Consider the following 26,848-nt stretch of genomic DNA (forward strand, 5'->3'; position numbering starts at 1 on the left):
ATTTTGATACTGCTCACACATTGTTAAAAGCCAGTGAAACATCATCTATGTGGTGGGTATTTAAAAGATCAGACAAATATTTCAATCAAGGTACAATAAATATTGTGAGGTAATTTTATTTCCCCCCTCATTTGAGGTAAAAATATTACAGTATACAAGATAATCTTATTAAAGGTAAAAATACATTATTTTGATTTTTTCTCTAAAGAGTTCTACCTACAGTACACTTTTTTGTTTTTGTTTTTTTTACAAATATAACTATGACTAGGCTATCTGTGTTCTCATCTGGCACTTAAGAACTGATCACAGGTCACCTTCTGTTTCTGCGGGTTTCTCTTAGCTGACATCTAAATGTAATGGTCATCTCATAGGTGCACCTTGTAAACAAAGAGTACAGTTTAGTGTTTCCAAAGTAATAAGGTGTGCTTTGAGCAGCTTAAAATTTCAAATAAATAAGCAGCTCAGTTTTCAGCTGCATCATGTACTGAATTTTGTCTCTTGTAAGTGTACAGAGAACTTTGTACTACTGCAGCTTGTAAATCGGTTTAATTTTTAAAACTTTCTGGTTTTCATTACTATAGCTGAGCAAATAACATCGAGCAAATCCCTTTTTGACACATTCATCTTTTTATCAGTAGAATGCCCCCAGCTAGCTAGTGGTGGTTCCCCCCCACAAAAATGTATTCACAGCTGAAACCATTCTGCAGTATTATTTGTGAATTTCATTTATGCTATGGTTTGCCACTTGCCATTCAAAATTTGAGCTGAGTTGCCTCATTGTGATTGGTCACAAGTCACAGGTTATTGTTATTCTTCCTTGACTGAGGTAACTCTTAAAAGTTTCCAGTATAAATCCCCAAAGTAAGTCAACTTGAGATCACAGTATTTTAATGTGCGACTTCACATTTGCTTTCCATTAACCTCAGTGCTATTCATACTCAATTTCACAGGTGTCCATGGAAAGCAAACACAGAAGGAATGCTCATATCAAAGTGAATATGAATTTCTTTGAAAAGAATATTTGTGGAATATCTTTGCAGGCTTCACCCAGCTCTAACTCCCAGAGCAGAGGTGGGCAATGTTTTTTGGTGGACCCACTCCAAGGTTCTGGTAAGTGGTAAAGGGACACACTTCTCTGTGGAGCGGGTGAGAGGTCTGGAGTGGAGGTTGGCTGCAGAAGGGAGCTTGTGATAGAAGACTGGTGTGCAGGAGATAGTGGGACCTCTGAGAGGGAGTTTGGTTGAAAGAGGGGATTGTAATCTGGGACAGGAGATTGGGGGCCAGGGGCCAGGAGGGGGTATGGGTGCAGGAGAGGATTATGGCCTGGAGGAAGGGTGTAGAAGGGGGTGCAGGCAGGGACTTTTGACCTGGTGTGAGGGAAAGGAGTATGCAGAGGGTTTGGGTGGTGACCTGAGGCAAGGGGTCAGGGCTCAGGCTCTGGGATGGGGTGTGGGTACAGAAGAGGATGCTGGCCATGGGAAGGTGTAGCAGGGAGTGCAGGGTCTGGGAAGGAGCTGGGGTGCAGTGCCCGAGGCAGGCTTTGGCTGTGAGGTGCTTACCTAAGCAGCTCCTGGCCAGCGGCACTCCCAGGCAATCTTCAAGGCTTGCCAGAAGCCCTAGACCGCTTCACTTGCCTCTCTGTGCGACGGGACAATCTTTGCCTGTTGCCTCCACCCCCAGTCAAATCTGTCAGCTCCTATTGGCTGGAAACCAGCCAATAGGAGTGGAGATATTTTGCTGGGGGTGAGGTCAGGGTGCAAAGCTGCTCCCCCTCCCGTACAGCACAGAGAGCCCTGGGGAAGAGCTAGCTGTTTGAATGGCACTGCTCAATGCACAGAGGCGGGCCAGATTAAAAGGCTTGTTGGGCCACATGCAGCCCTTGGGCTATATCTCACCAGCCCCTGCCATAGAGGAATGCATCAGATCTTCAATTGACATAAATCAGTTTGGCTCCACTGACTTCAGTGAAATAACGCTGATTCACACCAGCTGAGGATTTGGCCATTTGCCCTTTTAAAAAGGTTCTTTGAGTATCTAGTACAGCCATGATTATTTTTTGGAGATGGCGCCTTTATTTCTGATGTCAGTGGGCTCATTTTTATACCACAATGTCACCCCTATATCATAAAGAAACTAACTGATAGTTGGCTTCACCCAAAAATGCCTTCTAATGCACAGTGCCCTTACCAGTATTTTTTAGATGGCAAAAGTTGAGGGCTTAGTACCCATCTCTTGCACTGTTTTTGCTCTCTTAAAATGCTGGTTGAAATATCAAATAATATTTAGAAAACTAGTTGCCTTGCTCCTTGTTTGCCATCAAATGTCCTTATTTAAGTTCTTTCCAAACTTGTCACTCAGCTGCTGAATTAGTTTGGCTAATTCTCCAGTAGCTTCTGACTTTTCTTCTAGGAGCTCATAGCGGAGACTGGAAATATCTTGTTTAATCTCTTTGAGTTCTCCTAAAACGAAAAAAAAAAGTTCTTATAAATGAGATTGAATTAAAGAAGCCATAAGTGAGTTTTAATTCCGGAGAATAAGTTCATTTGAGAATTCAAACTGTATGCTTGGCATTAAATGTGTGGGGCCCTGTATGGAGTAGCAGCTACATGAAATGCCTCCCCCTGCAAGGAATTAAGGAAATGAACTCCATTATTACAGAAAATGATAGTAATAGGTGGAGACTTCTTTTGGGCTCTCCAAGCCCGCTCCATCACCCTATATAGATTCTCAAGCTACACAGTTGCTTGTTGTGATTCAGGGACAGCAGTCGCCCACCAGAATTCCCTATCCCATGTACTCTGAGTATTGGAAGACCAATGTTTTTAAAAGGGGCTTTTCAGTCCCATGTGAATGTACAGTGTCATGTGCCTTTTAGAAGTATATATCTGCTTGGAAAAGTGTGGCCTTGGTTGCACGGTGGAATGGTGCTGTAGATGCCTTGAAAGGTTTGTTTGTGATGTACAGCAGTGTTCACCAAACTGTGTGCTTGGATGGCCACTCAGGAGACATTTTATTGCTGCCTGGCTGATTAGCACAGTGCCCACAGCTGGAAGCATGTATTTCTATGGGTGGTACACATCTGCACATGCCTCCATGCACATAATAAAATTTCTTCTGCACATGGATGGAAAAAATTAGAGGGAACATTGATGTAAAGAGTGTAGCAGAAATAGTAGGTGGGATTCTTTGCTCTGCTCTGACCCCTGTATGACAATATGCTGATGTACAGGGTCTAGGAAAGCCTCTTCACCTCTGGGAGAGAATTTTTCTAGTGTAGAAAAGCTGTAGACTGCCCTCCACAGGTTCCTTCATGAGCTTCAGTGCAGGGGTAAGCCAAGGTTTGTGAGCATAGAGGAGGTGAGACCACACCCCATGCCTCTCTGTTGACTCTGGACAACTCCAAAGGCAGGTCTGCTGTAACTTAGAGAAGTTCCTAGACCACCTAAATTATAGTGGAGATCATTTCAGCCCACAAAGGTGGCCCACATTAAGGCCCAAGGATGGTTTGAAGTCATCTGAGCCCACCAGGATATGCCTGTGTGTGCTGCCTCTATAGAGCTGCCCCAGACAATCTCGCCCCTCTAATTTGCTATTTGATACACTGGTTTGGAAATGAATGAGGATGCACAATTTCAGCGTCAGTGATTGTAACATCATTAGTTGTAAGAGCCACTCACCTTCATTGACTTCATCATTCTCTCGATCAACCTGAGCCTTCAGTACATATCGCTTAATAAGACGCTTCATTATTTTCTGCAAAGTAAATGCAAATGGTTACATGGCATGATATTGGTTGTCTTCAATTCTAAAGCTGCTAGACATTGATGAAATCCTGGCTTCACTGGATCAATCAGAATTTTGCTACTGAGTTCAATGGAGCCAGGATCTTACCTTGAAACTTAGGCCAGGTCTACACTGTGCCTTAAAGTTGATTGTAGATATGCAATCGCAGCTATGGCAATTGCATAGCTGTAATTGACTTATCCACAGTCAACTTACCTGGGCATCCTCAGGGAGGTCAATGGGAGATTCTCTTGCATCAGCCTCCTTTACTCGATGTCAGATTGAGGAGTACAGGGGTCAACTGTCGAGCTCTGATAGTTCGGTTGCATGCTTCCCCACTAGCCATGTGAAATTGAATACCAAAATACTGACCCTGACTGATGGAGTGAAGACATACCCTTAGATACTTTGTGTTACAATATTTGAATAACAAATATAAATAAGGATCTCCCATGACAGGCAGATCAAAGAATACTGTGGGACAAATACTGATATGGTGGATAGCCCATAAATGAAAAATAACTGCAAGTGTTTAAATATCAAACTAAGAAGTGGGATCAAGTTTAGGTTTGGGGGAGATAGGTTGTAGTTGAAAGTATTTGTCAGAAAAATCTGGATTTAAAAATAAGTTGGTTGTTACTGACATTATCAAATTCACTCATTACATTAAACTAAGCGCCTGATCCGACATTTTCTGGAGTCAATGGAGAGATTCCCACTAACTCCTGTATAAACAAAAAGCAGTCAAGTAGCACTTTAAAGACTAGCAAAATAGTTTATTAGGGGAGCTTTCGTGGGACAGACCCACTTCTTCAGACCATAGCTAGACCAGAACAGACTCAACATTTAAGACACAGAGAACCACAAACAGTAAGCAAGGAGGACAAATCAGAAAAAGATAATCAAGGTGAGCAAATCAGAGAGTGGAGGGGTGGCGGGGGAGGTCAAGAATTAGATTAAGGCAAGTTAGATTAATCTAATTCTTGACCTCCCCCCCGCAACCCCTCCACTCTCTGATTTGCTCACTTTGATTATCTTTTTCTGATTTGTCCTCCTTGCTTACTGTTTTTGGTTCTCTGTGTCTTAAATACTGAGTCTGTTCTGATCTGGCTATGGTCTGAAGAAGTGGGTCTGTCCCATGAAAGCTCACCTAATAAACTATTTTGCTAGTCTTTAAAGTGCTACTTGACTGCTTTTTGTTTTGATAGTGTATAGACTATCACGGCTTCCTCTCTGTAACTCCTGTGAGTGTTGGATCAGACATTAGTGGAAGTAAACTCAACGAGGGACAAAGAGAAGATCCAAAGTATCCAGCAGAGTTGGAACAAAGGACTAAAATGAATAAGAATTACCTTGAAAAATGGCAGGTATTTAATATACTTAGCAAAATATAATACCATGAAGAAATATGAAATGGGAGATTATCAGAGAGAAAGAAGTACAGACCTATAGAGGAATGACAGCAGATAGCAAAACATATATGAGTTTGCAATGCAATGCTGTTGCAAAAGTGCTGAAATTATGTTTATACAGAGAGGTATAACTACATCTCCTAAGGCAGTTTATGCTCTGCATTAGACTACAACTTTACTCCTCTGGGTTTTTAACTCTTCAGTCGAAGTAAAAAACTGACAGACTGGAAAAAAATCTTAAGATGAACAGCAAACAGGATTGATCTTTTATGGCATGTCCATACTGTAGTAAAAACCCACAGTACCAAGTGTCAGAGCTGAGGTGAACTGACATGGGCTTGTGAGGCTAAAAATTGCAGTGTAGGCAGTCAGGGTGGAGGTGGAACCCAAGATCTGAGATCCCACAGTATGGAGGCTCATAAAGCCCAGTCTCCAGCCTGAGCCCAATTGTTTACACTGCAATTTTTAGCTCAGCAGCACAAGGCCTGTGAACCGAAATCAGCTGACCTGGCTCACAAGTCTTTAGTAGAAGGATCGCGAGGGATTATGTTTGGAGTATAAAGTTAGGTATTTAAACCTATTTTTAGATGCCTCCAGGTGCCTAAGTGCACAACTAATGCAAAACAATCTACACCACCCTCTCCTTTGGTGGAACAGAATTGCATTCACTTGCATACCTGGGGGAACTGCCTCACCCTTAAAGGCAGGAACTGGACTTGTCTTCCAGATTTTGTTCCAGCACCTACTGAAGGCAATAGCAGGGCCCCAAATATAGGATAGGGCTAAGAAAGCTCTTGAGCTCTCAAGAGAAAACTCTCCCAGAGCCCACTAAGCCCTGGAAATGTTAGTAAAATGCAAGACAATATTGACCTCCCATAGTCCAGCAAATTCTCTTGTCCGGCACTGGTTAGGTCCCGAGGCTGCCGGATGAGAGAGGTTCAACCAGTACTACCAATACTTTCAATATCAATCGATTTTTTGGTTTGGTGGCTAAACGAAAACCAAAAGGTCTTAAAAATATGTTTTGAGTCAACCCAAAATGGCAATTTTTCAGATTTCTGACCAAAAGAAAAAATGAAAAAAATTGTTCAGGCTGCATGAAACATTTCATCTGATCCAAAATAAAAGAATGAGTTTAATTTTGAGTGTTTTAGACCATTTTTGGTTTTTGCAATGAACTCTAGGTACATTGCAAAACTAATTGAAATTTTAAAATGAAAAGTCAAAATGTTTTATTTCATAAATGTCAAACTGAAACATTTCAACTTTTTTAAAAAATGTTTTTCTCCCAAATTTCCATTAGCCATATTCATGCTAAATTCAGTAACAGTTTTGGTGGCACCAAAACTTCATTTTCAGCATGTAAAATATATGTAAAAATGGGGATTTCACCGAGTGCTACCCAAGACTTTACAACAATAATAATTACACTGAGTTGGGACAGTAAGTTGTGTCCTCACTATTCTCATAATTATTTTTGTAACATACTACATTGCACATCCAGCTCAATAGGACAAATAATTGCCAAAGAAAGTACATGGGGATGTTAAAGTCAAGTCTAGAGAGACACCACCATCAAAATGCGACCCATTGTGACATGTGACAAAATGAAACATTATTGATGAGTCTAGGATGAAGCTCTGGTGAACACTTCTTGTATTAAGCTCACTACCCATCAGTGGAATTAATGCCCATGACAATCACCTTTAGGTTAAATGCATTTCTGTACCTATTGCACTGCCATGTTGCCTTATGCAACTGTAAAACTACGTTTGGTCTCAGTCCCATAAAGTACTGTGTCCTTTGATTTGGCATACATCATTGCTTGACATACCACACTAAACTGACAACTCTGATGCTTTCAAAATAGATCTTGTTTGCTTATAGATCTTTCTTCTAGTGCTTCATGTTCTACTCTGATTACCTGATATCTTGTGGGCTTGTTATAAGCCTTCTTCACGGTAAAGTTTTCTGAATTTCGAGCGCTAGATTGAAAACGAACTTTCTGAAATTATAAAACATAACAAAACATTAAAGCTGAAACAGCTTCTTCCCCCAAACAACCCCTTCATCTCAGATTAAACAGACTTGTGCAAACATTAGAAAATGTTGCATTCTATGAGCAGGTTGGAGATCAACAGACTATATTCTCCAATTAATAATCATAATTAGTATTTAGTTCTTACATAGCACTTTTCATCAGCCGATTCAAAGTGCTTTGCAAAGGAGACAAGTAGGTCATCCCCATTTTAAAGACAGGAGAATTGAGGAACAGAAAGGTGAAATGATGTGCCCAAGGCCATTCAGCAGGCCAGGAGGAGAGAGAGAAATTGAACTCAGGTCTCCTGATGCCTCATTTAGTATACTATCTTCTAGGCTGCATTGCCCTGCTAGCTTATAGGAGGGATGCAGAGGGAAACACATTCACCTCTTTGCCAAAATGAACAGAAGAGAGAAAGTCAATCTCACATTGTCTAAACTAGTGCTTCTTAACCTGTGGACCAATCAGCACAGAGTTGCAGTCCATGCAACATCCTCAGATCCTTACAGGTATTATTGGATGCAGCCCACATAACAGTTTATTTCACTAGGAGGGTGAAACACTGAAATGCATTACCTAGAGAGGTCATGGAATCTTCATCCACAGAGGTTTTTAAGTCCTGGCTTGACAAAGTCCTGACTGGGATAATTTAGTTAGGTTTGGTCCTGCTTTGGGCAGGGGGCTGGACTCGATGACCTGCTGAGCTCTAGTCCAGCCCTAGGATTCTAGGATTATATGAACACGTTGTGGGCCACATAGTAAGTAGGTTAAGAACCACTGGTCTAAGCAAAGGATGGTTTGACTGCATCCTTCTCAGGCCACTTTGAGACAGGCTGGTGTTAAGAGGCAAGAGGCAGAACTTTTTTAATTACTTTTATTGTTGTTTGTAGCTGCATTTTGAAGATAGCTTTTTGAACAAAAGGAGGAAATTAGTCACAAGACTCAGTGAATAGTATCAATCAGCTCCAATCACCCACAAAGACAGATGGCAGATTATAATTGCAAGTGCTGTAAAGCTCTCCTCTGCATACCTCTACTACCTACTTCCTCATATCATCTGCACTACTCTTCAGACCTTCTCTCTTTCTCTACTATGGCTCCTCCCTGGGCTCTGCCATCTTTTACCCATTGTTAGCTTCTTCTTAGCTCCTCCTCTTCTCCCCCTTACTGCATATTCCTTAGATTACACTCTTTTTCTCCTTCCTTCCTAGCTCATTTTGATGCTTTTCCCCTCATATTTGCCCCTGTTATTTTGCCAGCCCAATGCATTTCTTTGGTCCTATCAATGCTGAGCCCCATCTATGCTCACTAGGACCTCCCTTTCCACCCAACTTATGTCCTGTGAATGGCAAAAGCAGTTCACAGTTTTTGAGTTAACAGGACCTATAAAAATGTACAGGGACATGGAGAGGAAAATGTAAACTCTTGCACTGAGGTATTTTAGAACTTGCCCTGTGACTATTACCCAGTGATGCTATGAGCTGCTCTTCAGTCTCTGTCATGTGTAAGAACTTTAAATGAAGACAAAAACACAACACATTTCTTAGGGCTCACTTCTCAGTGTTGTTTTTTGTTTCAAACTCAGCTTGAGCCAAGGCTGTTAAAGGAGGGTCCATTCAGTGTAAATGAAACTATCTTGTCACATGGTTTAATTGTTGCTGAGTTTGATGGTCACAGCAAGCCAGCTGCAGCTGAAGTTTGGGGGAAAAAATTTGGACATTTTATTCAAAAACTCCACACCAATAGAAGTGCTGCAAAGGAAGGGAATAGATTTGCCTAGCAGTTTCTTATCTGCTTATTAAGAACAGATTTGCCCCAATGACATTTCTGCAAATAATAAATGTTCACAGGATGAAGCTCTCCCCGATTACACTGACATTTCCTAAGGTGCCAGGTAAGCCAATTCTGTTGTAAAGTATCAGATTTCAGGAAGGTTTCTTTGTGTTCCTATATTTTGCAATGCTGCAGCTTGTAGATACTTAGGTGGAGGTAACTGCCTCCCACCAATGTGCCTGTTCCGAAGGCAGTGGAGTTGTGCTTGCTCAAAGCATGCCTCTCTTTCAAAAGAATGAACACGTGACAGATAAGGCAGGGCCTATTCCTGTGGCTGATTGTCATTAGGCAGCTGAAAGCAGAGAGCATGCTAATTGCAGCATCGAATTGCTCAGAGAAATTAATGCTCCCTAGTTGGAATGCTGCTTCCACAGATAAAATCAGATGCAAGATTAAATGTGGCTTTTTACATAATGACAATAAAGAACATAGGCAATATCTAAAACATGGTATGAAGAGGCAGCACGGTCCTGTGGACCGGCATCTGGTGCAGGAGTCAAGAGACCTTCATTCTTCCGTACCTGGTCCTGGCACTGGCCTGCTTTGGGACTGCCTAGGGAAAGCCACTTCAAACTTCCTCCATCCCAGGCTCTTTAGACCATAGGATCTTTGCGGAAAGACTTTTCACTAGATGTCTGCGCAGTGTCCAACTCAATGAGGCCAGTGTCATTTTCAGGTACTACTGTTATATAAATACTGGTTGATCCTTTCTAGTCCAGAACTCTCTCATCCGGCAACATCCATAGACCATCAGGATTTTAGTTAGCTGGACAACCACTTATCATGGGTGTGGCCAAGTTTCCTGCAGTCCCATAAAGTTTGTTTCCATCCACCAGTCCTGGCTCTCAGTGTTCTGTGCTGTTATTTAGCTGTAATTTACCCCTACGTGTCTTCTAAGAGCCCAGTCAGCAGCAGTAGTGTTGGTAATGCTGCAGGATAATAGTGATCTCCCATGTTCAGAAAAATTCTCTCGTACAGCACTGGTTAGGTCCCCAGGGTGCCAAATTAGAGAGGGTCAACCCGTAAATATTAATGAATCCGGGGAGCTGAGAGCCATGCTGAGTCCGTGGGCTAGGTATGGTGGGAGGCTACATGCTTTTGGAAGGGCAGAAGGAACAGGACTGGGGCAGCCAGCCCTCAGTACTATCTGGAGTGCACCATGCTGGGTCCCACCCCTGCCCTTAAAAGTGTTTAGAGTGTGCTGCACAGAGCTCCAGCAGCAATTTAAAGGGTTTGGGGGGCTCCAAGCTCTGTAGAATCATTGGGCCCCAGGGCTGTTGCCCCCTTTACCTCCCCCCCTCGATGGGCCTGTCATATCTACATAAGAATACAATACAAAGTAGCTCTTTTTGCTCGTCTGTGAACCAAATCAAATTCCTTCCCTGGAGGCCCACGAAGGACATGATGGTCTATTAGCATGCAAGATATTAAAAGAAAAGAAGCACATGACGTACCCGTAGCTTGGAATTCAGCATACCCATCTCAAGATCATTTTCACAGTTTTTGGCCTTAGATTTGCAGAGTTTTATGAGGCACATTTTTATTCTCATTATGAGATAATAAAATGATTTAGGGCTTGGCACTAAGTTAAAAGGAGCAGGCAGAGTCCTTCCTTCATCAAAGTATGATAACCAGAGCTTGGCACGAGCAAACTTCCACTCCACATCTGCATCCTCCTGCAGTGAGGAAGGGAAAGAAGCATTGTGGGATTATTATTTTGAAAGGAATTGAGACGTATTATTGCATTGGCATGGAGACAGATGCAGAAAGGTAACTTAGCTGGAAAGAATATGAACTTTGTCAGTTCAACAGTAGCATCTCTGGTACGAAAGTCTTGCAGATTTCTGGCTCCCAAATCCATTTAACTCTTAATATTGAAATCTGCATATTTACTCATATGCACCACCGTTTCCAACTACTTTCAGCTGGCCCACAAATAATAGGCAAGTCTGTGTGTTGCATGAAGAACCACCCTCTTCAGTGGTTCAGTCAGTTTTTAAGCCTGCTGAATTGAATGTCACAATCCTTCTAGCTTGGTTAATGGATGGGTGACTAGAGGTGTCAATTAGAAATGGGCACACTCGTCATGCCTTCCTTCTCAACTTGTCAAACCTCCTGTCTTTGAAATTGAACTCCAGAGTTAATGCATTTACACATCCTACTATGAAGGAACTGCAAAAACCAAAGAACAGTGGCACACACAGAGTCTGTGTGTACGCTGAGGCCTAGCGCCAACAGTTTGATGCAGGCTTGAAAATGCAAAATGGTGGCTCATTTACATATTCACAAGCTAGTGTGCATATTCATGAAGATAATTTGCATATTCTCAGCAGAAATCAAGCAGTTTAGCTGTAGTTCTGCCAGCAAAAAAAACCCTTCGTTGGCAGCCCCTTATGCCTCAAAAAAATCAGGCATAAGAGGCTGCTGACAAAGGGGATTTTTGTTGTCAGAAACATGTCTACACCGCTTGATTTCTGCCATGAATATGTAAATTAATCAGTGACTATGAAAATTAGCTTTGCAAATATGCAAATGGACCATAATTTTGCTTTTTCAAGAATGCTTATTGCCACACACACCCTGATACAAGGACAAGGCAGACCTGACTGGTCTTCTTGGATGAGTTGCAGCTGTTGGGCAGATTTTTTTTAATGTGACCTCTAACACCTCACTGTGACTGATGTTCAAACGGCACTGTAGGCAGTACCTGAATCAAACCCTCTGAAACGGAGCTCACCTTGGGCAAGCCCACAGGAGCTGGGTGACGTAAACAGCTGCCACTTGTAGATTTTAAGAACAGCTTTGACCAATGTGATGATATTATAGCACAAAGGGGCCCAAATCAGGGGAGGGAGGCAAAAAGGGTGATTTGCTTCAGCCCCTCGTCAGTGACAGAGGGGCAACCGGGGCAAATTTGAGTGAATTGGGTTTCAAACATGCACCGGGCCACAGCGCCACTCAGGTCTGACACCTGCCCCCCAAGCAGCCTGCCAGGCTGAGACCCCAGAGGTAGGCATGTGATGATATGTCATTCGACAATGAAGCTGCAGCACCGGGAGAGGAGGGACTGGGAATGATGCCCGAGCTGCATGCAGCGCAGAGCCATTCTATCCCTGCATGCAGGGCAATACACATCACACCTCGTAGAACGGGAAGGGACCTTAGGAAGAAGGGATATTTCAAAGATGAGGTTTACTTTCAAAACAGCCCTTTCTATACTGCTTTTTTCTTTTGACAGAAGCTCTTTTGAAAGGAGAATATGCAAATGAAGCATGAGATATGTAAATCAGTGCCTCCTTTGCATTGCCATTTCCTTCATTCGCATGCCTCTTTCAAAAGAGGAATGCAAGTGTAGACACAGCTACGGAGTCAAGTTCAAAATTGAAAGGGGAGGAGTCAGCGAAAGTCATTAATTTTCATTTAGTTGCTATTTCAAGTGAAATGTCCTGATTTTCCAGAATAAGAAGCTTTGTAGGGTTGATGAAAGCGGGTTTTTCTGGGGAAAAAAAACCAAAGGATTTTCTGAAAAAAAAAATCCAGTGTAGGCAAGCCCTGAGGATTCACAGTTCCCATAGAAGATGACCCTACTCGGCAACGAGTGATTGTCAGCATCATCATCATCGTCATTACTAGACTAGGTAACTATTATCACCTCATTCACTAAAACAATTCCAAGCAGCAGCCCATACCATTTCTCTCTTTAATAATTGAAAATGATAAGAAAATACCAGCTGATTTCCGTGTTTGTCCTATTTGTATTCCTCACCATTATGTCTTGATTATCTATCCATCAGCACATATCACATAAACAAGTCCGTTTCTCAGTCATGATGATTCACCCTTATTAGATTGCCAAGGTGAGCCAAGACACCAAGAACATTTCTGAGGATAAATGTAAGGTTACTGTGATCTTTATTGATCTGAGTGGCATTTATGATTTTACTCAACATGTGTACAGTCTAACCCTTCTTTCAGGACTGTTTACCGGATGAATAAAGATGATCGGCAGCTGCTTTACAGCTGTTAGCATTATGGTAGGGATAGAAGGAAGTAGCATCAAGGGGAAAACAATTTCTGCCAATAATCTGTCCTCGCACCTGCACTATGGTAAAGTGCATAATGCAACTCACTCATCAGCGCTCATCTCTGATGGTACCACTCTGCATTCGGCAGCTTTTCAGAAATGGGCATAGCACACAACGTTTCAGCTCACGTTTTTACAGGTGCAACTCCATTGAATTCAGTGGAACAGGGCTGCTTGTGCCCCACGTAACCCCTAACTGACGGGAACTGAACCTTATAAAACAAGACTTACACCTACTCACAACAGAAATCATTCGAATTGTTCCCTTTTTATGAGCCATTACAAATACTAATGATGACTCACCCATGTTATTTCCAGTCATTTTCTGAGCTACCCCGTAAGTGGTACATTACAACTAATTCTGGTGCTTACAACATAAGAGAATATTAAATGATCGTAAATTGGTACACGCTTGTAGTCCACCAGGTGCTTGAGCAAAATCACTAGTTCCTATATCTGAACTTTCATTATAACAGTATTCGCAGCCAAATGCAGAATTAATATGGCCTATTAATTCCCAGCCTACAAACAGATGCTGTTTTCCCCTCAGCTTAGAGGTGCTTCTGTCAACAATGCCAAGCCAATATTACAGTCTAACAAAATGCAAGCAAATGGAATGGTCACGCGTGATTTCATTTCTTCCCTCTGGCAATACAGAATTAACTAGTTACTCACACTCCCTAAAGAACATTCCCTCATGAAAAAGCCGAGGTGCAGACGCACGGACAGCAACTCTGGGCCCCAGTGGAGAACAGTGAATGGCCCCCTGCATTGACATGGTCCACCTGTCTTTGGACGGTGCTGAACCTGCACTGCCTGGTGCCCAGCAAGCTGCTGGCTGTGCTGCTGGAGTGCAGTGAGATGCCGGCTGTGCTGCTGGAGGCACTCTTCAGGCACAGTCAGGGTTTGCATGTGCATGCCCACTAGGGTTGCCTGCTGTCTAATTGTGCAAAGCCAAAGACCCTTGCCATGGCCCCTGCTCTGTCCCTTCCCTGAGGCCATGCCCTGATCCTGCACCCTCTGCAAGGCCTTGTCCCCAGTCACACAGAGTTCAAAGCAATTGATTAAACAGCAATAAGGAAAAAATGGAAGAGGTTAAAGGAAACCACGCAACCCTGCTCTGTGGCACAGGGACCCCATAAATAGCAGACTTTGAATGTAGGACAGTTCACATACTGTTCCTCATATGTCCCAGGTCTCCATCTCGGATCACAGCAACCTTAGAAGCCTCCTTCTCAGGTTCTGGCTGTTCTTCAGGGACATTACCGGTTGCACACCAGCTCTGGCAGCAGTCACATACCTTCAGGGTCTAGGTAGAAGGACCCCCCCCCACAGCATCAGAACCAACCCCACAACCTGCATCAGTGATGCCCTCTCCTCCACCCAAGACTGGCCTGTAAGGCCTCTTGGCTGGGAACAGCTCAGGGTCCTCCTTACTCTTCCAAGCTGCTCACCACCCTGGCCAGCTCTGGATTGCTCCAGCTCCACACTGCCCCAGCACTGACGCTAATCTGCCTCCAGCGCTCTCAGAAGCTTCTCTGGCCCCTCTGGCTCTGGTTACTGCACCTCCACTTCCAGCTCTCTGGGCTGCTTCTGCAACTCCGCTCCCAGCACTGACCTACTCTCTGAGCTGCTTCTCTGGCTTTTGTTGCTGTGGCTCTGCTCCGCAGCTCATCTTGGGCTCCTGCCCTCTCCTTTGGGGGCAGCTCACATGGAGGATGGAACCTATGGGCCTCTTCCCTCACTCATTAGTCAACTTGCTCTGTCAGGCAGACCTGGAGCATTTTGGCTGCTTCCCATTGTTCCGGGGACTGCCACTCTCAGGGTCCTGATTTCCCATCAGCCCTTTCCCTTCCTCTTAGTATTGGGAGTTAACCAATCAAAAAGCCCACTGAGTTTTAGTAAGGGCCAACAGTCCCTTTACATTAAAAAGCTGTAAGATGGCCCTGTAAAATGGTGGGATGAGATTCCACCAAGTAAAATGGGAGAATGCAGGAGGAGTTTGAGGCCCTGTAAATAGGTGCACATCTGCACTAGACCTAAAACCAACCTTAGATTTCCAACTATGACAATTGCATAGCTGAAATCAACATATTGTAGCCTTTGCATGCTTAATTGTAGTTTAAATATACTCCTGAAGGATGCCTACTACTACTGTAGTTTAAAATGTTGTTTGGGTAGGGCTTTGTGTTACTATACCCATATATTAAGAAGCCATCATAGTATAGCTAACTTAGGCCCTGAGGGGCCTACCTTTTCTTATCTTTCCTGTCAGCAGTAACGCAAGCAGCCTGCCAGTGAAATATGGCATGAGGGGCTTTTTGCAAAATGTTTTTCTTTCACCCTGTTTATAAGAAAAGTTAAGGTCAGACAGGTCAAATTAGTAATGTTAAGACGTACGTAAATCTTCGCTAACTGTGACACTTTTCTGAGGCCAACTGGTGTTCAACTTTCCCCCACCTACCCTGGCCGGAAAGGTGTGCTGGCACAAATTGAATTCGAGTAAAAGTCACCTCCCGGCGTTTTTCCCCGCAACCTTTTATCAGAAATTGGTCTTGAGAAATTAACTATGGAATACATCCCTGTTGAGGTCATCGAGAAACTTGGGGCATTGTTGACTATTAAAGATTCTATGAAATCAGAGCTTAATTTAGCATCACTATTTAAGTATTATAAGGTAAAATGGGCATAAGAACCCCTCACTGCATGGGGAAAGGGGGCTAGATGGAATCTGCACCAGAGGTGTATCTTCCACCTGCACTGGCTCTCTCTATCTCTGCTATCTCCATTATCTTTACTACCACTATTCTTGGAACAGCCTTTTGTTTTTCCTCTTGAATTTGAATTCTACCCACTGCAATAACACCTTCCTCGCCGATTAAGTGAGCTGGCCTGGGCTTCTACAGGGTTCAGAGGAATAAGTGAGTATTGCACCCTGTTTGCATAGCATACTTTAAACCATAAGTGCAGTTAGTTAAGTGACTTGAATTAGTTGTTATAACACTGCTAAGTAAAATCTTTGATTGTAACCAGATATCAACTGCATCAAACATCTTCAGCTTGTATCTGTTAAGTGCTGCTTTAATATCATTGTGCTGCTAAAATAAACAAGCCATAAGTCCTGCTAAAAATATTGTCTGTGTAATCACTGGAAATCCTGAAAACTCACCCAGCTTGAGACATACTCTGTCTCAGCCTCTTTGTGGTAACTTGGGAGAGGTGCGAACCTTAATCTTTAAACTTCAAGTCAGATTGGCGAGCTTTCCCAAATCCATAAATCCTACTATATTTCCTCCCTGAGTCAACAATATCTAAGATCCATTCATCAGGCCATCCACACAGCATGAGGCTGATGGGAGAAACTCTCCCATCAACCTCTCTTACTCCTTGCAAGAATGAGGAGTACCAGGATCGACTTTTGAGTCCTGATAGGTTGATTAAGCACACCCCCCACTAGACATGCCAAATCAAACCCCAAAAGGCTGACCCTGACCCGGTCACGACCTAAGTCTCATCTCAGAGGAAGCAAAAGTCAGTATGAAGCTTGATCTTAAGCAGTAATTTTTGGCGGGGATATGACTGGGCCTTCTGAAAGCAGGGAGAGCTTCCTGGGTAGACAGTGCTATGTAAATGTTTGATGACATTAGTGCTGATGGCAACAGATGCAAGACGCTGGAGTATATTTTCAACTCCGGCCTTTTCGAGATCTGGGTTCAGAGGATAAATCAGAACAGCTAATTAATACAAGTCCATCTGTAGGAATTCAACATTCAAGAAACAGGGACAAGAAAAGGGTGACTCATCATTGACAAGATTGTCCACACATTAATAATTTCCCCCTCTTTATTTACATTAGCAGAAAGTTGGCTTTCTCCAGAAGTGTTTAGCAAACCCAACCTACTAATGTGAACAATACAGGGCGTGGCTGGGTGAATACTGGAAATACATTTTTGCAACTATTCATTCAGATTCTTTGACAAGTTAAGCTCTGCTCCTTTTGGCTATGTCTACACTGGCCAAAAACTTTGAAATGGCCATGCAAATGGCCATTTCGAAGTTTACTAATGAAGTGCTGAAATACATATTCAGCACCTCATTAGCATGCGGGCAGCCGCTGCACTTCAAAATTGACACGGCTCATCTGGATGGGGCTCCTTTTCAAAAGGACCCCGGCTACCTCGAAGTCCCCTTATTCCTATCTGCTCATAGGAATAAGGGGACTTCGAAGTAGCCGGGGTCCTTTCGAAAAGCAGCCCCGTCTGGACAAGCCACGCGGCGGAGAGCCATGTCAACTTCGAAGTGCAGCAGCCGCCCGCATGCTAATGAGGCACTGAATATGTATTTCAGCGCTTTATTAGTAAACTTCAAAATGGCCATTTGCATGGCCATTTTGAAGTTTTTGGCTAGTGTAGACACGGCCTTTGTGTTTGCTTCATGAACATTCTTGCAACAGAGTTTTACTCGCACAAATGTTCATGGAAAACAAATTTCAAAGCTGCTACGCTGGAGTTTATGTGAATCTACCTAGTCCAGTGGTTCCCAACCTTTTCACTAGTGCCGACTCCCAGTCACTCTCCCAAACCATTCACAGACCCCCATCAAAGCCAATTCTAGCTGCTATGTGCACTTCATTCAATGAAAAAGGAAACAACAACATAGATTTTCAGACACCAATTAATAGCATTATTGGAAAACATTTAATTTAAATATAATCATTGATTGTAATTTTGTAGTTCATTTAAAATTTTCTATGATCATTTTTATTTATCTCTTATTTTTTTCAGGAACCCCCTGAAATACCTTTGCAGACCTCCAGAGGTTTGCAGACACCAGGTTGGGAGCCACTGATCTAGTCTAATCTCTTTTGTAACTCTAACTTAGACCATGAATACTCACAAAGAACTGTTTGCTTGTTTTTTTTAAAATCACAAACTACTTTCAAATAATGAATAAATCTAAGGAAATTGTGATATGCTCAGAGATAAATTCACTGTACAAATGAATTATTTGCTTAGGTCTAATTCTGAGTGATAAACTTTCTGTTGCCATAGAATTTTAAGATAAATGGCTTTGGTTGCATTATGGCATTTTATATTGTAGCTCCTGTAATTTCCCTATTTTTAAAACATATACCAGAAAATAAAAGTGTAAATATATTTTCTGTGATCAAATTGTTTGTCTTACCTCAATTTCCTGATACGAGTTGTTGATCATGGCTATTAACATATTGAGCAGCACCACCACCATGGTAACATTATAAACTCCATAGAGTACATAGCCAATATTCTCAATGAACTTATGATCATACTTCAGCACCACTGATATCACTTCAGACAAGCCAAATATTGACCAGAATAATGTTTTAAAACTTTCTTCTACCCTAAAAGCAAAAGAAATCGTTATTTCACATAAGCATTTCCAGATTGGCAAAACTAAACATTAATAATAAAAATGGCACTTTGCCAGGGCAAACATGATGTCTTGAGGCTATAGTGCATGCCATGATCAGTCACCCTGATCTGATAACAATATGTGATAGCCTGAGCAAATCATGAAACAATGATACCTCTATATCTGCTCCATCTGCTAATTTTCCAATCTCTTTAACTATGGGCTTGGTTGTAACTTGAACTCCGTACCTCTGGAGGGGTGTAAGAACCACCACAAGGGCTAATTACAACTTCAGGCCTACTTGTAAGGCTTAGTAGGGGTATTCAACTCATCCAGGTATGTCTTCCCTGAAGCAGGGGAGCCAGGAATGGCTGGTGTTGGGGTAGAAAGTGGCTGGGGATGGGGCAGAGAACGGACAGGGCCTTGGCTGTATCCCCTTGCTGGCTGGCTTTCCAGAGTTCAAAGAGAAAATCTGTGGAGAGGCATTGTGGGTGGAAGGGAGCGTGGAGGCCAATTGTCAAGGGAATTTTTCCAGCCTGTGGTTTGCAAGAAATGTTTGAATGTAGAGGAGATGGAGCCAGAAGAGAAGGGAGTCGTTAAGGAACAGGAAGAGGATGGCAGATAAATTAGTGTCAGGGAGGGGAAGAGCTGGGAGGGGTGGGACGAGGGTAATAGGTCAGGAGGAGAGAGATGTCTGACTCAGAGAAAGGGGAAGTGGTAAAATATGGAAGGAAACAATCATGGCTTAAAAAGAGGAGGGAAGGATAATGAAACATCCTGCTATTAGGACCCTAATTTGCTTTTGTCTCTTTATTCAAAAGCAAAATTACCAGGCCTGACCAGTACCCATCTAACTTTTTCCATACATGGGCAGAATAAATTTTGTTATGTGCATGAAGGAATGTGCGGATGTGAAGCACCAATAGAAACACACAGTGTTGGCTGTGAGCACTGTGGGCAATCAGCTAGGAGGCAACTGAATCTATCCTGGGTGGCCACCCAAGCGGTCAGCTTTCATATTGCCCTGCTGCTGATAATCCAAAATTTTAACAGCTTTCCGTGAATAAACTCCTTTATAAAATGTTATGGCCTTTACAAGTGAGACTGATGAAATTGTGCATAGTGTTACAGAAGCTTAATCCTTCTTTAGTCACTTTATAAAGCAGGTATCAGAGGGGTAGCCGTGTTAGTCTGGATCTGTAACAGCAACAAAGGGTCCTGTGGCACCTTATAGACTAACAGAAAAGTTTTGAGCATGAGCTTTCGTGAGCACAGACTCACTTCATCAGATACATCTGAAGTGAGTCTGCACTCACGAAAGCTCATGCTCAAAACATTTCTGTTAGTCTATAAGGTGCCACAGGACCCTTCATTGCTGTTTATAAAGCAGATTATAGTCATACCACAAATTACCCTCAGAATATAATCAGCTTTTACCTGAATGCCAGTGTCAATTAGACATGGCACAGCAGCAAAAGGAATTAATTACCATCATTTACAGCAGCAGTCCTCAAATTGTCCATAGGGACCCCAAAGTGGGCTGCAACCAATCTTCCTCTATTTTTCTGTATCTGGGTGCAGAATAAACCTTGTTGTATGCACTGAGGCATGTGCAAAGTGCACCACAAATAGAAAGACATGCAGCTGGCTCTGGGCAGTTTTGAACACTTTGCCAATCAGGTGGGTGGCACTTGAATCTTGTCTGGGCGGGCAACCCACATGCTCAGCTCAGAGGTAATACTGGCTGCAGCCTCCTTTTAATAGGATTCCCAGAGCTGGCTTTAGGCTTGGTAGAGCCTGATGCCAAAGTTGATGATTGAGCCCCATCTGCTGGGACTGAAGCCTTTGGGCTGTGTCCCACCACCCAAGGCAGTAGGAACTCAGACTTTGGACCCATTGCCTGGTGCAGTGGCAATTGAGCAAGGTTGGGCTTCAGTCCCCTCTCCTAGAGTCATGGTCATGGTGCAAAGAAGTTTAAAGCATAGTAAAGACCACTAGTCAATTGTTTTATGTACTGCTGCAACAAATAAGTGTTCTCATTATTCTAATGAAGTATACCAGTGGGTCATGCATTCAGGTGATGGATGACCTTCTGTGGGAGTACACCTCCACTGCCTTCCTGGTGCTGCACCAACAGAGGGGTTGGGACTACGAGTTTCAAGAAATATTACATGGCATTAGAACTTTAATAAACATTTGCCTTGCTATTCTGCTGCCATGTTACCCCAAAATCCATGTTGCCTGTCAATATATTATCCACAGCTTGAACCTCTCTAGTTCAGCACCCTCAGGACCTGACCAGTGCTGAAAAATAGAATTTGCCAGACCAGAGGAGGTCAGTATTGTCTAGCCGCTTTACCAACACTTCCACTGCTTATTGGGCTCTTAGATGACATTTAGGGGTAAATTAAAGCTAGACAACAGCACAGAACACTGAAAGCCAGGACTGGGAGCTGGAAACAATTCTTATGGGACCATGGGAAACTTGGCCACACCCATGATAAATGGTTGTCTGGCTGACTAAAATCACGGTGGATTATGGTTATTGCCGGACTCGAGATGATCAGCCTGTACTATGGACTATTGAGAAACGGTCCATCGGAGGTTTCCTCACTTCAGGCACACGTTGAACAGAGTTTCTGATTTTGGAGTAGAGCAGGTGGCACGTTTTTCCACTTTACTAAGTAAGGCACTTGTCCATTTGGTTAACATTTCCTCTTGATTTAAAACTCCCACTTTTGTTGTTTGCATTGATCTGCAATGGTAGCTGCCATTCATATGAGACAGTACGTAAATAATAGAATCTGACCAATGCTTGTTCCATTAAATATTGAACTTTCCAACTAAATTGCATTCTTCGTGTCTAAATCTCTGGCTTTGAAGCCTGTCATCCAAGTCACTTATCCAGCTAATAAAAAAGATTGTAACTACCAACCTTGATCCTTGCAGCACTCTGCAATTAACCTCCTTTTTTTTTAATTTGGAAAGGTTACATTTGTTTTCAACCCTTCAGGCAATTTTTAATACAATGTGTCAACTTTGCTTCTTTTCTGCATCTTTAGCATTAATCTTTGTGCTGGAATGTTGCCATGTTCTTGTTCAAAACTTAATTACTGGCTGCATGTAGCTGTGGCAGTACAAGAGATTCATGAAGAATTCGCGTAAATGAGTTATAGAAATGCAGCATTCCTTTGCTAAGATGGCGACAGATAGCCCTAACAAAAGTTGTGCATTTCCTAATTATCCTCCATAACCATCTGTAGCAAAACATCAATATCCAGAGACTTGTCTCTGTCGTGAGAAAACAATATGTCTGGTGGAATCTCAAGTGTGAATCTATTGTCTCAGTGTGGAGATGGGCCTGAGTCTCTCAAACTGGATTGCAGAACAGATCCATTTTTCCCTGGTTTTCAAGAACACTCAGAATGTGAGGGCCTTTTGTAGAGAAAGGGGCAGTGATGTGCTGGAAGGAGTTGGAAGAGGTTCCCAAAGAGCCCTTATAAATCCATGGGGCCAAATGTTGGGAAAACTGACATAACCCTTCTTCCTCTTGGAATGAGGATGTGTGGCATTTTGGCAGAAGGCTTCCGGAGCTGCAGATTTCTGTTGGGAGACCTCTGGGCTCCCAACAGAAACCTGCAATCTAGACATAGCCTTATACAGATTTATATGTTGAGTTATGGACTGAAGCAGAATCTGAGGTCTAGCGAGCCGATTCTGTCTTTTTTTTGTGTAATCACTACACTAGACAATATTATCTCCCTGTGTTAATGTGTTTTAATATATACTTCAAGCCAAATGGGTTATTTTCCCCTCAGTGCACACATCATTCCCGTGAAAGCCAAATAGAATTTTTTTGATTTTGCATCAAGGGGAGACTAGAGTCCACCAAAAATGAAATCTAGGTGTCCACTGACTTTGATTTAGTATTATTGTTCCTTCCATTATTCCATGACTATATCTAAATCTCTCTGGCAATATTCCTTTCTTGGTTAAGAAAGCTCAGGACATCATTTTGGAATGAGCTCTTCTCCATGAATACAAAGTGCTCATCTCCTTCAACATAAAATACAGCCAAGGGTGCATAAAATGTCACATTTTAATCAAGGAGAATGAAAAGAAAAGGGGTCTCTATCATGATGAAGCGGAATGAACTCCGGAATTCAACTTCTTCTCAGGAGGTGTGTGGGGGCAGGGAAAGGGATGATACAAGACCCTAGGTTTCAACCTGATTTTTGATGCAGAAAGCAACGTGAATGCAATCAGTCCTGCTTCCATTTCAGTTTTGTTTACATCGTATGATCTCAGTTATGGACTGTTTCAACAACTAGAACAAATAAACATAACTGTGATCTGCAGCAACTGTAAAGAAATTTGGAAAAGGGGAAAATTCAAGGGCTTTTTTGTATTTTGCAATTATACAGTTAGCTAAATACACTCTGTATTTAGCAGTCTAAAATGAAGCAGGAGTAGCCTTTGCTCTGTTCCTTCTGCAGGAGGAATAAGCACATTTCAGACACAATAGCACCCTTTGTATGCTGGCTCTGAATCATAAATCATTGATGTCAGTTGGTTAGAGTGCACTGCTCTTCAGAGCACAAAAACAAAAAAAATGGAACGTGTGATTTGAAAAGTGCAATTACACACGAAAAGGTGAGCATTGAAGTCACACTGGATATTCACTAATGACAAGTATCGGAGGAGTAGCCGTGTTAGTCTGGATCTGTAGCAGCAACGAAGGGTCCTGTGGTACCTTATAGACTAACAGAAAAGTTTTGAGCATGAGCTTTCGTGAGCACAGACTCACTTCATACAAAAACCCGTAGGAGAGCACTTCAATCTCCCGGGCCATGCAGTAGCAGACTTAAAAGTAGCTATCCTACAGCAAAGAAATTTCAGGACCAGACTCCAAAGAGAAATTTCTGCGCTACAATTCATCTGCAAATTCGACACCCTCAGCTCAGGCTTAAACAAAGACTGCGAATGGCTGGCTAAATATAAAAACAGCTTCCCTTCCCTTGGTGTTCACACCTCCAGATCAACTGCTGGCAGTAAGCCTCACCCTTGCTGACTGAGCTAACCTTGTTATCCCCACCCTTGCTCTGGCTTATTTATACCTGGCCCTGCAGATTTCCAAGACCAGCATCTGATGAAGTGAGTCTGTGCTCACGAAAGCTCATGCTCAAAACTTTTCTGTTAGTCTATAAGGTGCCACAGGACCCTTCGTTGCTGTCACTAATGACAGTAATTAGTAGAGCTAAGCAAATAATTCATAGTCTTTTCTGACAAATTTAACTTCTTTTTAATGCTTACAAGTTGCCTATGAGACACGTATGATTCATCATTCATTGAATAAGATCATTGAGTGCTTCGCAATAGGTTTAGTAAACAGATATGGTGTGTAGCTAATATGCAGTCTGCATAATGACCCCAGTCCAATCCCCATTGAAGAAAGATAATAATTATTAGGACTGTTTCAGGTGTGCTTTGGGGCTCTAGGATTCCATTATGCTAAGCTCCATACAGAGAATAAAAAGATACAGAAATGCGTCAGTTTTGATTTGATCTGCAGACCATATGATTCTTTTTCTATTTCATGATTGGGTGACCATATCCTTTAGAATCAGTTTCTAATTATAAAGGCATTTTCATATTCAAAATTAACTTTCTGCAAAATATCCATTGTATTAATTGAAAATCCTCTCTTTCACAAAAAATTCCTACCAGTAAACGAATTTGAAATGCGCAGTTGCACAACCATCACACATGGTTTATGAAAACGGTGGGGTTTTTTTGGTTTTTTTGCTTGCTTGGTGAAGCTGTTAAAATAGTTGCTCAGTTGCAATAATTAGATCCGTCTCTTCTCGAGACAGTCAGTGCCACTTGTGAATACTGGCCAGATTCTGCAGCAGAACTCACTGACAGATCAGTAAAATATTGCAAAGAAAATTTACGTGATACATAGTTGCCCATATGCTAACACATTCTTGATATGTGTAAATTAATAACATATGTTTATGACTAAACACGCTAAGATTTCCAGCTTTGCAAAAGTGCCTGAGAATCGTCTAAACTGACTGTTAATCCCTGAGCTGTGCAGCATATAGATTATGTGAAAAAGACAGCACATCTTCCCTACTAATCACATGTTTCAGACTACAGGGTATTAAAATAATCTGAAACAGCAAATACCAGAGGCTGAGAATCTACTCTTAGTAACTGAACAGCATTTGAGACAAGGCAGCAGGAATGTTCACCCCAGTGAATTTTCCCAAGAGTGCTAATTGAAATGTGCTTGTCAGAATAACAGGACACCTGACCCTGCAATCTGACCTGCACAGGGGCACACGCTAGTTTGTGTGGAGTTTCACTAACTTCAGTGGAATTCCATGTGGGCATTCTCTCCAAACGGATCAGGTTCTGAGATCAATGCCAGTGTGCTACTTCCAGAGGCACTGTCAGGTGTTCAGACGCACCCACCTCTGCCCAGCTAGTATAGACTTTACTGTTCTGAATTAGGAGCCTGGTTCTTTTACACCTAATTTGAGTTTTGACTTCTTTTCCAAATTCTCACCTGCCATATTTGTAGGGGCCTATCAAATTCACAACCATGAAAAATATGTAAGGGACTGTGAAATCTGCTCTTCTGTGTGCTTTTATCCTCTATTGTACAAATTTCATAGTGGAGGCTAGAGTTTCTCAAATTGGGCACCTGACTCAAAAGAGATTTGCAGAGGAAGTTCAAGGGTTTTTTTGTGGGGAAAGGGGTCATGGTATTGACTACTTTACTTTTGCACTACCTTCAGAACTGGGCAGCGGGGAATTGACGGCTGTTGGCCATACATACCGTTCTGAAGGCAGCAGTGGTACAGAAGTAAAGGTGACAATGCCATGATGCCATGCCATCTTTTCGTCTGCATTACTGCCAGCAGCAGCTCTACCTTCAGAACTGGGCCCCCTGCCAGCAGCTGCGACACTGGCTGCCCAGATCTGAAGGCAGTGCTGCAGCCAGTAGCAGTGCAGAAATAAGAGTATCTTTACTGCTACACCCCCTATAATAACCTTGCAACTCCCCCCACCAACTTCTTTAGGTTAGGGTAAGGACCCCTGCAATTACAGCACTGTCAAATTTCAGATTTAAATATTTGAAATCATGACATTTATGATTTTTAAAATTCGGTGATCATGAAATTGACAAAAACAGGCCATAAATTTGGCAGGGCCCTATTTATTTGAGCTGTTCTGCTAGGTGTTTATTAACAATACAAAGTCATTACAGTGCCTTAGACATAGATGAACAACTATTATTTACAAAAAAATCAAGCAGCCCTATTGCATCTTAAAGACTAACTATTTTATTTTTAGGTAATAAATGACTATCAGTATTTAGAATTTCTAGAGGAGGGAAATTTAAGGAAGAAGTGTATTTCCCAAACACTTAGTCTCTCTTATTACAATCTGATCCTGCCACTTTCACTGCTATCAGTAGTTTTTACTCTAAGGAACAGTCACCATTTCAATCAAAGGTTGGTCATAATTCACCTCAAGTAGCAACAGATGCTGCAAGTTTTATAATGAGAATCATATAATCATAGAACACTAGAGCTGGATGGGACCTCGAGACGTCATCGAGTCCAGCCCGTCCTCACGGCAGGACCAAGTACCATCTAGACCATCTTTGGTACATGTCTATCTAACCTGCACTTACATCTCTCCAGTGATGGAGATTCCACAACCTACCAAGGCAGAACTCTGTGGCTAGTTAAGCTTGTCAGTAAATAGCAGTGCTATGCAATGATGCTGTGTCAGAAACAGTCTAACTCTTTTGGAAACATACACCAATGGAAAATCATAACTGATGGCTGCTATTTCACCAGGCGGACAGGGGAGATAGTGACTTAACCACTGATTAACTCCTGTGCTTCAAGGGAATACTGTAGTCTTCTGTTTGTATGATTAACAAGTCTCCTCCTTACACAGTTTTATTTTACCTTGTCATTAGAAACAGATAAATGTACTTGAATCCAGTCTTGGAAGTCCCACCATTAAAATGTAACCCGAGGCAACAGAAGACCCAAAGGAGGCACATTTTCTTTGATTAGAAAGTTTAAACTCTGCTTTATAAAGCATATGTTGTGCTAGACAGTGGAATAATACAGCTGAATCCTCTATGTTGTGAAAAAGTGTTGCTCATAAGAGACCAACTTAGTGGGAGCGGGGGTCTTTTCCTCACAGTGGGGCTATTGGCAGCATCCTTTCTTCAACTGTGGAATGTATATGAACACATCAAAATGCCAGTTCAAG

The 26,848-nt window shown here is 42.3% G+C and overlaps 1 protein-coding gene across 3 annotated transcripts in view; it reads right to left on the bottom strand.

The window, feature by feature from the left end:
• Nucleotides 1-2,316: 2,316 nt before the first annotated feature.
• TRPC7 (transient receptor potential cation channel subfamily C member 7) overlaps nucleotides 2,317-26,848 on the bottom strand; it is a 139,944-nt gene continuing 115,412 nt past the window's right edge. The window contains exons 8-12 of one of the 3 annotated variants that reach the window (XM_075009564.1): nucleotides 18,338-18,533; nucleotides 10,524-10,745; nucleotides 7,120-7,200; nucleotides 3,678-3,753; nucleotides 2,317-2,459 (exon numbers count right to left, since the gene is read on the bottom strand). In XM_075009564.1, coding sequence (XP_074865665.1) covers nucleotides 2,317-2,459; nucleotides 3,678-3,753; nucleotides 7,120-7,200; nucleotides 10,524-10,745; nucleotides 18,338-18,533 — 718 coding nt within the window. Of the gene's footprint in view, nucleotides 2,460-3,677; nucleotides 3,754-7,119; nucleotides 7,201-10,519; nucleotides 10,746-18,337; nucleotides 18,534-26,848 lie in introns of all 3 variants that reach the window. The other 2 variants (XM_075009565.1, XM_075009566.1) reach the window with 2 other exon arrangements.

This window comes from Carettochelys insculpta, chromosome 15 (genome assembly GCF_033958435.1).
Source record: "Carettochelys insculpta isolate YL-2023 chromosome 15, ASM3395843v1, whole genome shotgun sequence".
NCBI classification, from domain to species: Eukaryota; Metazoa; Chordata; order Testudines; family Carettochelyidae; genus Carettochelys; species Carettochelys insculpta.